The sequence below is a fragment of the Pelobates fuscus genome, chromosome 6, assembly GCF_036172605.1.
Source record: "Pelobates fuscus isolate aPelFus1 chromosome 6, aPelFus1.pri, whole genome shotgun sequence".
Classification (NCBI taxonomy): Eukaryota; Metazoa; Chordata; class Amphibia; order Anura; family Pelobatidae; genus Pelobates; species Pelobates fuscus.
In genome coordinates this window covers 258,136,058-258,148,598 of record NC_086322.1, presented here as the reverse complement: position 1 = coordinate 258,148,598, position 12,541 = coordinate 258,136,058, and the positions used below count along the sequence as shown (strand labels likewise).

Sequence of the window (12,541 nt, the reverse complement as noted above, 5' to 3'; positions counted from 1 at the left end):
GTAGGCTTATGGTGCAGCATTCCGAATAACATTTAGATTTTTGTGCAAAAACTATAAAGATCAGAGCATGCAAAAAATACACCATATTACTTAGGCCAAAACCTTTTATGACATTTGTATTGGTGCCTTTAGTATTCATTTAAGTATCAATAAGGTTTTTAACATGGATATTGGATGTTTAATTATAACTAATTTGTCAGTGTAAATAAAAGTTTGCCCATGGTCATGGCTCGATCTTACAGACCTAAACTGTTGTCACCTACTGATATTATTGGTGGTAGTCTCTCAGCTGTAGAACTTTTTGGTTCATCTGCCATGACTCGGAATATCATCATGCTCAAAGAATGAACACAAATGTGGAAGGTTGTGGAGCTCTTTCTCATCTTGAGCTTTAGCATTCTCTTTGACCCGTTCACCCAGGACAAAATATTACTCCCAGGAGTTCTATGATGCAGGAGTCATCAAAATGCTATATTGTGCCTATTTAGGGCTGCCTAGGTTTTTGGGACAGCATATTATACATGATTTTAGTAGAACTAGTACCATAAGGACCTCCACCTTTTTCTTGTTTGCATTAATTACCGCACCAGATTTCTATTTTGCCTTGTGTCAATTTTTACAATAAACCCAATCAAACCAAATGCCACTTGAGTAGCATGTATTGTGAGGCATTCCTGGAATTGTGATCAAAGTACCTTTCCTTCCCCCTTCCATGGGGTGTTTCTGGATTCCCTAATTCCACCAAGCTGGGTTTTACCTATTAATTTGTAAGGGGATGCCTATCATTTCTGTAGTTTATGCTTTGAGTTTGGTCCCTAAACAATATTTTAATATATTGAAATCTAAGAAGACTATGATTAATAAAGATGTTTCAAAGTAAAAATATCCAATATATAAGGTTTTAGATGTTTTTTTCAAGGGCTAATTTTTTGGCTTACATTTAACAAAGCGTAGGACAGCATGTGTTACTTATATATGTTCTTATGTATTCTTTATAATAATTCATGACTGGTGTATGATTACTCTGCTAATATGTAACCCAAACTATTTAGTGTTTAAAATTAAGATTAGATTGAAATCATTAACTAGAAAACTCAAGGCCAGTTTCCCATTTATTAAGAGAAAAGGAACACACGCTATTCAACATAGACACAGTATTTCCATAACAGCAGATGTATTCATTCTAAAACAGGATACAACAATACAGCTCAATTACAATACATTAAAATAGATATCGGACGTTCCCCTTTCCCCTAGTACTTGTAGGATTTCAATGATGGGATGGTGTTCACAGGACGGTAGACAGCAGGCTGGTAGCTTTCTGAAGCTGCTTGGAGCAACAGAAGTCCACTCCCTGGGTCTTTCCGACATTGAGCCATGGCTTCCTTGTAGCTCAGTTTTTCTTTAGTGATTGGATCTGTGATGGTCTTCTCATAGTTTGCTTCATCCTGTATTTGCTCAGCCAAATCTTTGCTCACCATTCCCTGCTCTACAGCATCTGAAACTGGGATTCTGCCTGTCTTCTTTGTATCAATAAGACCCCCTGTAAGATGCTGTACAACCAAATAAGGTAACGCTGTTTCTTTAGACATTAATCCTTTCTGTACAGCCTCTCCCACTGACAAGCGTTTCTTTGTTACTGGGTCCTCAACTCCTGTGAAAGCTTTCTGGGCATTCAGTAGACTATGTAGGTTGTTACCATCAATCATGCCTTTGTCTATGGCTTTATGAACTGAAAAACGTTCTTTATTTATAATGTCGATAATACCTCCAGTAGCAGCCTGGGCCTCCAGCAGCTTCTGAGCTGTTGCTGGATCAATCATTTTTCTTGTTATTGCACTTCTGATTGGACATTTGCTGTCAACAGTAGTGTCATAAATTCCAGCAATAGGAAAGCTGTCATCATGGAAAGTCTTGGGAGCATTATGGCTAACGAATGTGCGTGTTTGGGTTTGATTGGGTGGTGGCGATTTAGGTCCAATAATGGAACCAATAGACATTGATTGGGGCCTGTTTTCTCCAGCAACGAGAAGGGCAAATTCTGATATTGGGATCCTTCCATCCCTATACATCTGCAGTTCTTCTTTGGTAATATTCTTAGTCCTTAGTGCTTCTTCAATGGAATACTGCTTACCACTCTTTTTATCCAAAAGAACAGATATTTCACCACTGGATCCTGTGGTGGATATCTCCTCCCAGTCACACTCTAATTCCTGCAACTGGATATACTGACTCCTGTCTATAATGTCTCTCTTATAAGCTTCGTAGGGTGACATTTCCTTCCCAGTGTCTGGATCCAGGATTGAAATTTTTGTGGAAACATTGGTTTCTCTCATTTGTGTTTCCTGATTACGCTCCTCTCGGTTAACGCGAGATTGTAGATCACGAATGTGCCTTTCCTTCTCATAAATTTTGTCTTTTTCACCCAGAATTTTGGTTTCTAAGCGAGAAAGCTCATGCTCCATCTGAATCTTCTTCTGACGTACATTCTCTGCTTTCTGTGTTAGCAATTCTGACTCTTTATTCAGGAAAACACTCTTCTGCTGCTGTTGTCTTCTGAGTCCAAGCAGTTCATTTTCTATTGCTGCTTTTTCCTGTTGGGCTATAGATCTAGCTCTTTGAAGCTCTTCTCCCTCCTTCGACCATGTCTTCTTTGTTGAGTCCACCTTCTCAATCTTCTCCTTGAGTCTTCTGTTCTCATCTTCCTTGAGTTGCCTGGCGTTACGCTCTTTATTATAAAGTTCTCGCAGCTTGGCCCACTCATTGTGAAGTACCTTATCTTTCTCTACTCTGATAACATCCTTGTAGATGGTTTTTTCTAGTGATTTTTCTATTTGCAAGATGTCTACTCTTGACTGTAGGTTTTTACATTCTCTTTCTATGTTCATAATCTTGCTCCTTTCTGTATCTAATTCATTGCGCAGTGAATTGGCTGATTGCTCCATCACAGGATCCTTTTCCACTTTTACCACTTCCTCCATCACAATCTTCTCTTGCACAGGTGGAGGTCGCTCTTCAATCTCCTTGATTCTCATTGTTATCTGACGCAGCTCCTTCTCTGCAGCCAACTTTTTATCTCTCTCTTCTTGGAAGTTTAGTCGTTTTTCTTTTTCTTCCACCAGATTACGTAAGTGCTGCACCTCCCTTTCCAGTCGGCGTCTGTTACTCACTTCCTCATCCAAAGTTCTGCTAAGTCTGTAGTGTTCTTCTGCTATTTTGGGATCTTTCTGCAGGTTAACTACTTCTTGCACTACCACTCTTTCCTCTGGTTTCCTCCTTTCCAGAAGCAGATACTTGCTTTGCAAGTCATATACTACATCTTCTTTTGCTCTCCTTTTCTGTGACTCATCACGTACTTCCTGACGCAAGCGCTCTGCCTCCTTTATCAGTAAAGGATCATTTTCATACTTGACCACCTCCTTGTTGACAGTTTTCGTCTCCACTTTTGACCTTTCCTTTTTCCAGTCATCTCTTTCTTTAGAAAGTTTCGACTTCTGCTCCAGATATCTATTGTTGTTTTTTTCAAGTTCATCGAGTTGTCCTCTCAGCCTCTCATTCTCCTTTAACACCTCTGGGGTCCTCTCAAGCTTCACTACCTCTTGAACCACTTCTTTATATTCCACTACAGGCTTCTGTGACTGTAAAAGAATCACATCATTGCGAATTGTGCTCACCTCTTTCTCTTGGAAAGATTTTTTTGAAGCTATATCTTGCAAGGCATTCTTCAAACGTGCAATCTCTTTCTCAGTTTCAGGCTCCACAACAAATATTTCATTGACCCGTTCCTTGATTTCCACCTTGGGTTTCTGTTTGTCCACCACTACATACTTTGACTGAAGTTCTGTCACTTCACGAGTTAGGGTCACGCTCTTTTTCTGCTCTTCTTCTATGAGAGTTTTAAGCCTGGCAGCCTGTTTTAGTATTTCTGGGTCCTGCTCCACCTTTTTTACCTCCTTTACTATGACCTTAGGTTCCACTAACCCAATTGTTCTCTCCAGTTCTTCTGTCCTCCTCTTCAGCTTCAAAATATTGTCCTGAAGAGACTTTCTTTGGAAGCTTTCTTCATCAATCTGCATTTGTAAAGTTCTAGTAGCCTTTACTATCTCAGGGTCTCTCTCTAGTTTCACCACCTCCTTTACAACCACTTTTTCTACAATATTTGGTTGTTTCTTCTCTAGCAACAGGACCTCTTTCCTTAGACTTTCTAGTTCCACAGTAATTGAGTTGTTCTCATCTTTCATACTTTTGATGTCTTTCTTTAATGTTGTTGCCTGAGATTCTAGGCTAGGGTCCCGCTCAATCTGTGTGACCTCTTTGGTGAGAAGCTGAGGTTTGATGCTCTTTCTCTGGTTCTCCAATGTAACTACCTTTTTGTTAACCAATTCTATCTCTGTTTGTGTTATTTCTCTGCCTTTATATGCTTGTTCTGCTTGGCTTTTTAGTTTTACCAACTCACTTTCTAGTTTTGGGTCTCTGTAATACTGCACCACCTCCTTCTCCTCCAGTCTTTCTACAGGTCTTTGAGTCTTTAATAGCAGAAGCCTCTTTCTGTTTTCTTCTAGTGACTGTTGCACTTCACCCACTTTTTGTTTCTCTTCTTCCAGTTGTTTCAAAAGGGTCTCTGACTCTTGAACAGATCTCCGTGTATTTTCTGAGCGCAGGTTGTTCTGTGTTGTTACTTTAACTCCGTCCTGAGTATCTGACTAAAAAAATAAAATTTAAAGAAATTAAATTAGTTTTGTCTAATAGTGCAAAACTAGAAATCATAAATTGCATTTTTGTAACCTCTTAAAAGTTGAAGTTTACAGAAGGTAATTATGCTTAATTTATTTTTCTCTGAGATATGTCTATATGGGAACGTTCTTTACACTTTAAATATTCTATCACCATGACAAGCCTTCACATAGAAGGGCTCACACATCATCTTTCATGGTCCTAGTGCTAGCCACACTTAGATGTGTCATTGATAAACTGAGAATTCAAAGTGAACTTAAAATTTAAGGCAAAAAATGCTAAAGAAGTAAAATTCTCCAAGTCATTGAAATTCACTTTCAATTCTCATTCATCTCTAGTGAATAGCCTTGTTTATATGGAACTGTCATCCACGCAATGTGTGAATTAAAAAGTTTATGACCCATATTGTTACAGACCAACTAAAAGGATAATTTATTGCAGAATAAAGCCGTTCGTAGGTGCATTGGGTGGTCAGTACAAAATGAGCCAGAAGAAATATATTACCTTGTCTAGAATATTCTTTGCAAATGTCATCTGGTTCAGCTGTTGCTTGCTTTCCACCTCAGTCTCTGTGTAACGCTTCACTAAATCCTTTTCCTGTGGACGCAAAAGAATACATAAGAGTCTGCCATTTTATTATAATAATGTTATATCCAAATGAAGCTGTGACCAATATAAAGGGTGTGTATGTATATGGGCCTTCTTAAAGCTGCTGTCCAAAATTGTGTAGTTCAGGATCTACTAATTTCAGGGGAGCAATGGGATTACTAGACAATGAGATTACTAGACAATTGTCACTATTTAAAGGGACACTATAGTCACCAGAACAACTACAGCTTATTGAATTTGTTCTGGTGAGTAGAATCATTACCTTCAGGCTTTTTGCTGTAAACACTGTATTTTCAGAGAAAATGCAGTGTTTACATTACAGCCTAGTGATAACTCCACTGACTGTCCAATCCTCAGATGGCTGTTAGAGATCCTTCCTGGGTCATGGCTGCCTAAAATGCATCCAAACATTCAGTATCTCCTCCCTCTGCATGCAGACACTGAACTTCCTCATAGAGATTCATTGATTCAATTCATCTCTATGAGGAGATGCTGATTGGCCAGGGCTTTGTTTAAATCATCCTGGTTCTGCCCCTGATCTGCCTCTTTGTCAGTCTCAGCCAATCCTATAGGCAAGCACTGTCATTGGATCAGGCCACCACTTCTAATGATGTCAGCAGACTGCTTGTTTTTTCTGAGTCTAACAGCATGCAGAGTTACATCTTCAGGCTTGAATACAGTAAGATTTTTCTATATTTATGGAGGTATGAGGGGTCCAGGGGGAGTAGATGGTGGTGTTGACACTATAGGGTCAGGAATACATGTTTGTGTTCCTGACCCTATAGTGATCCTTTAAGTAAATGGAAATGATGGACCTGCAACACCAAATTATATTCCAAAAAAAGTGTTATTCCACCAGTGTATACCTGGTAATTTTTCTATCCCACCTGAGATCTTTGTCAATCCGGATTCTGATATTGGAGAAGAGGAGCTGAGGAGACAGAAACAATGCCATTTTTTCTCCACAGCTCCTCTGCTGGCATATCACTATGGGATGAGGGACTGAATTAATGGCAGCAAATTCAAATAGTAGCTGTTGCCTGGAAGTGTAATGAAGGCAGATTGGGACATAGATATCCTGGTGCCCTAAGATAAGAGCTCTAGCCCTAATTAAAACCCTAGTGCTAAGCCCTAAAAAAATTATGTGATATAAAATAAAATTACAAAAATAGTGAATTGCATAATAATAAAAACTGATGCCATCTTCTGTAGACCTTGGTTTGTTTTGATGTCTCCCAAGATTTGTGGATTATAGGCAGCGTGACCACATCTGCTTATTTTGATTACTATATAGTTAGGGTGCCTTCGTACCATTCTTGCATGATCTACTTTTTGCTAACTTGTCAAGCTAACAATTAGGGCTATAAATACCAGGCAATCAAAGAGCCAGTAGTTGCACCTTCTAGGTCTCAGGGTACATAGCAAGACTGCTTATGTCTTTGTGTTGAGTGGTGTTTGGTACACATGCCACCAATGATCAATTTAGGGGCAGCCATTGAATTTGCAAGCACTCGATCCTGAGAGCAGCCCTGGCATGAATTGGTATGAAGTGTAATTAAGCTCTGTTTTAAAGCCTAGTTTTATCAATTTGACAAATTATTCAAACATGGTATCCTGGCTTCATAACCTTTTCAAAAAGCCAAAGTGGTTATGGTGCTCATAATGTCTCTTTAAATTGATAAATGTGCCCACTCGAGGGAAAAATTATACTCACCAGAACACATACAATAAACTGTAGTTGTTCTGGTGACTTGTTCTGGTGTCCCCTTAATTCTAATATTATATTTTTTCTTACCGTAACTATGTATGGATAACATTTCTACTCAAAACTTAGTGGATGGTGAGAGTTAGCAGGAAGCTTTAGTCTAGTCTTCCCCAATTGAATATACCTACTCTCACGCTGGGCAAATTGTAAAGCAGAAGAAATTAACAAATCACCTTTACGTCTCTGCATTCTGCAGTGTTTATTGCTATACTTATGTTGACACATAAATATCTCTTTAAGATACAAAGCAAAATGTTGCTTCGCAAATAATAACTGAACATCCTGTTGACCTTAACAACTATGAATTTCACCTGATTTAAAATCCCATCTTGCAATGTTGTGATCCGAGTCCTTTTAGGATCAGTAGCTTCAATGTTGGGATCTAGAGTTGAGCGATACCGTTCATTAAGTGCGCCATAATCCTGGGAAAGAGAAATAATGTTAATTATAATGGATTTTTTCTAACTGTACCCCAAAATTGGAATTTACCGGTACTTGCTGAACTAGGAGTTGTGGAGAACTGACAAGGGAACCTGAAGGCCAAAGACGAGACTAGGCTTGAAAAGTAAGTGCATTTGACACTTTTTCCAAATATGACAATTTTAGCCTTAACAGTTCCAGTTTCCTTGTCAGTTCTACAGATTTCTTGCACTGGTGAATACGCCTTAAAGGACCACTATAGTCACCCAGACCACTTCAGCTCAATGAAGTGGTCTGGGAGCCAGGTCCCCCAGGTTTTAACCCTTCAGATGTAAACATAGCAGTTTCAGAGAAACTTTGCAGGGTTAATCGAATTCAGCGTGCAGAACGTCCATTGGAAAGCATTGAGAAATGCTTTCCTATGGGTGTTTTTAATGCGCATGCACATTCCGCTCAGGAGCTGACGTCGGAGTGGGAGGAGAGGTCACCAGCGCCGAGGGAGCCTGGCGATGGATTAAAGGTAGTAGCTGAAGGGGTTTTAGCCCCTTCAGCCCAGTGGGAGGGGGGCCCTGAGGGTGGCGGGGGGAACATACCGTATATCTTCGAGTATAAGCCGAGTTTTTCAGCACATTTTTTGTGCTGAAAACCCCCAACTCGGCTTATACTCGAGTCAATTGTCTGTATTATGGCAATTTGCATTTGCATTGCCATAATACAATCTGGGGGCTGTGGGGGCTGCAGAGAGATGTTACTTACCTTTCCTGCAGCTCCTGTCAGCTCTCTCCTCCTCCGCCGGTCCGTTCAGCTCTTCTGTCAGCTCACAGTGTAAATCTCGCAAGAGCCGCGGCTCTCGCGAGATTTACACTGGGAGCTGACCGAGGTGCTGAACGGACCGGCGGAGGAGGAGAGAGCTGACAGGAGCTGCAGGAAAGGTAAGTAACATCTCTCTGCAGCCCCCACAGCCCCCTCCTACACAGTGCCCATCCACTTGGCCAGCTAGCAAGCAGGGAGGGGGGACGAAAAAATGTATATATATTAATAATAATAAAAAAAAAAAAAAAAAATAATAAAATAAAAATAATAATAAAATAAAAAATAATAATAAAATAAAAAAATAAAAATAATAAAAAAATGTAATGAAACAAAAAAAATATTAAAATAATAATTAAAAAATAAAAATGCCCACCCCCCACCAAGGCTCTGCATCACACTCTGCATTACACACACACATACACACACTGCTTTCATACACACACACTGCTTTCATACACACACACTGCTTTCATACACACACACTGCACTCATACACACACACACTGCATTCATGCACACACACACTGCATTCATGCACACACACTGCATTCATACACACACACTGCATTCATACACACACACACAGCATTCTCATACACACACACTGCACTCATACACACAGCATTCATACACACACACTGCATTCATACACACACACTGCACTCATACACACACACTGCATTCATACACACACACTGCATTCATACACACACACTGCACTCATACACACAGCATTCATCCACACACACAGCATTCATACACACACACTGCACTCATACACAGCATTCTCATACACACACACTGCACTCATACACACAGCATTCTCATACACACACACTGCATTCATATACACACACTGCATTCATATACACACTGCACTCATATACACACTGCACTCATACACACACTGCATTCTCATACACACACACTGCATTCTCATACACACACACTGAATTCTCATACACACACACTGCATTCTCATACACACACACTGCATTCATTATATACACACACTGTAAATAAATATTCAATTAATATAATTTTTTAAGGATCTAATTTTATTTAGAAATTTACCAGCAGCTGCTGCATTTCCCACCCTAGTCTTATACTCGAGTCAATAAGTTTTCCCAGTTTTTTGGGGTAAAATTAGGGGCCTCGGCTTATATTCGGGTCGGCTTATACTCGAGTATATACGGTAAGTGTTATATAGTGTCAGGAAAACGAGTTTGTTTTCCTGACACTATAGTGATCCTTTAATATGCAGCTGCACTGTCAAAACCAAACATTTAAAGGATGTAGACTTTCAGTAGGTTACGTGCAATAAATTCAAGGCTCCAGTATTCAGATTCACTTAAAGTTCTTTTAAACCTAAATTAAATTAGTAACGGAACTGTAAGTGAAAAACAACAATTAATTAATGGATGTGCATAATCTAAATATTGTTACACAACAAGTCACATCAAAGACTGAAACACTTTAGGTAGTCTGCACATAAAAGGACTCGAGGTATTTCAGGGTCCTACTTATATCCCATCCCCTATTTTAAAATTTAGCATTTTTAATGCACTGTATTTGGAGGTAATTAATATTACCTCCATTACAGTTTTTAAAACGATGAGCTACAAGGGGTGGATTTGGATTCAAATTGCCCATATTAGAATGAATGATTTTTATTTTATTTTATTATTCTCATCTATTTTTGTCCTATATATCATTTCCTGCAGCATGTGCAAGGGGCAGTGGCGTCGCTAAGGAGGGGGCAGAGGGGGCCATGCCCCCCCCCCCCACATCTTGCCATGACCCCCCATGTGCCCCCCCAAATGCAGGCACTGTTTTAAGGGAAATGTGTTTGATTTTTTCTAATAATCCCTGGTGGAGAATAATGAATCCTCCACCTGGCATTATTAAAAAATCAAACACATTGTGCCAGGGCTGGGGTTTACCGTACGGCAGGGCTAAATGTGTCCATAAGACATCGGTCGGGGTAACTGCTGCCCAGGAAGGGGGAAGCCGAAAGGAGTCCCTGCTTCCCTAACATCCAGACTCCAGGAGCTGCACTGCCTCCACTCCAGCCCATATAGGACATAGGTAAGTGTGTGTGTGACTGTGTTTGCCTCTGTGTGTGACTGTCTGTCTCTGTGTGTGCATCACACTCTGCTTGTGTGTGACTGTAAGCCTGTATGTGTGATTTTTTTGCACAGGGTGCCTAAAGGCTGTAAGCACATCAGAGGCAGCAAGGAAGCTGGCTTCTGGCTCCCTCTCAAGCCATCTACTGATGCTGGGAGCCGGAATATGACGTCACATTCTGGCTCCCTGCATTGGTAGACATCCCGAAAGGGAGCAGAGCAGGAGCATTACAGCATAATATTAGTCATTTGTGAGTGTGTGTGAGAGAATGTGTGTGTGTCTGCCAGTGAGTGTGTGTATTTCTGTCAGTGAATTTGCATGTGTTTGTCTGTGAGTGTCTGCCACATCAGTGAGAGTCTGTGTTTGTCATTGAGTGTTTTTGTGCCTGTCAGTGAATGTGTGTGTGTCAGTGAGTGCATCTATGTCTCAGTGAATGTGTGTTTGTCAAATCAGTGAGAGTCTGCGTGTTTGTCATTGAATGTGTGTGTGACCGTCAGCGTGTATCTACCAGTAGGTGTGTCTGTCAGTAAGTGTGTCAGTGAATGTGTGTGTCTGTTAGTGAGTGCATGTGTCTCTGAGAGTGCATGTGTCTCGTTTCAGTGTGTGTCTGTCAGTGAACCTGTGTGCTAGTTAAACAGTGTGTGAGGCAATGACTGTCAGTGAGGGCATGTTGTCTGTTAGTCTGCCCATCCACACTGTCAACCCCACACCCCGCCCCCCACACTGTCACCTTCCAACACACTGCCACCCCACAATGTCACCTTCCTACACACTGCACCCCATGCTGTCGCCTCGCCCCCCCCTCTCCCCCCCCCCAAAAAAAAATTATCCCAGAGACGCCACTGGCAAGAGAGCGATCAGGCATCCGATATTACAGGGGCCTGATCGCTCTCTTAATGGACCAAGGTGTCCAACCAGGCCCCTGTACAGCAATACCCATTGGGTGACCCTAAGTGCATGGCCAACCGATGGGCGTAACCAGCATGCAGGCCCCAGTACAGCCGCACTGGCGGAAGATCTGTCGCTTCTACCAATGTTCTTATGTACTGGTACATACTAACATGAGTTTAGTAGATTATTTTGCAACTTGTTCACCTATTCAAGTGCATACAGGAACACCAATATTTATAACCCAAATTACACCAGCTGAAAAACAGGTGTCATGCAGTATGAATATTGAATGTTAATTTTATTAGGCTCCATTATATGCAATTTTAGTATAGTAAATACTGTAAATTAGCTACACTGGGACCAAATGAAATTATTATTGCGCATATATTTTTAAATGGACATCTTAATTATTGGGATATGATTAGGGTTGTGGTCTGACGCGGGTTGTTCTGAGAAATTTTAGGTGATTTACTAATAACAATTTCTGCATCTAAATGTAATTTAGAACAAGGACACTGTATCTTATTAACACAGACTGATTTCTAAACACATTTATTGTAGTTTAAAACACATTACTGTGAGTATTATTGCTGTGAAGCTCTGTTATACACTCAGACACACCAACAATATAGAGTCCCTTGAAAAGTGAGACATTAGGATATAAAAGAGAGACAGAAGGATTTGTGTCAAAAATAGGATATGTCACTTCTAAATAGGAACCGTTGGGGGGTTTGTTAAAGGATCACTATAGTGTCAGGAAAACAAACTCGTTTTCCTGACACTATAGCATCCTTAGGACCCCCCACCCTCAGGGCTATCCTCCCTTGGTGCTGAAGGGGTTAAAACCCCTTCAGTTACCTTAATCCAGCGCCAGGCTCCCTTGGCGCCCTTTAATATATGATGAACTGAAAAGGTCCTCATTGTAATTCAATGGAGAACTAATGTTTTTAATATTAAAGGACAATATGTATTCAATTTCTATAATGTAACAATTATTGTGGAAATTATATAAGTCCTAACAGTAAATAGACATTAATTTGACATGGAAGAGTAGCATTAACTTACTTCTAGTGTATTCACAAGGCCTTGGGATAATTTCACTATGTTGTTTTTCTCTGGCTCTTTTCTATGGATCTCATCCACCAGCCTCTGCAATGAAACAAACGAGGCTACAAATGAACA

The 12,541-nt window shown here is 40.4% G+C and overlaps 1 protein-coding gene across 1 annotated transcript in view; it reads right to left on the bottom strand.

Moving 5' to 3' along the window:
• Window positions 1-1,123: 1,123 nt before the first annotated feature.
• Window positions 1,124-12,541, bottom strand: part of EVPL (envoplakin) — a 73,132-nt gene continuing 61,714 nt past the window's right edge. Inside the window, exons 20-23 of the mRNA XM_063459023.1 lie at window positions 12,425-12,508; window positions 7,420-7,530; window positions 5,239-5,331; window positions 1,124-4,703 (exon numbers count right to left, since the gene is read on the bottom strand). Of these exons, the coding sequence (XP_063315093.1) occupies window positions 1,254-4,703; window positions 5,239-5,331; window positions 7,420-7,530; window positions 12,425-12,508 (3,738 nt within the window). The 3' untranslated portion in view covers window positions 1,124-1,253. The remainder of the gene's footprint in view (window positions 4,704-5,238; window positions 5,332-7,419; window positions 7,531-12,424; window positions 12,509-12,541) is intronic.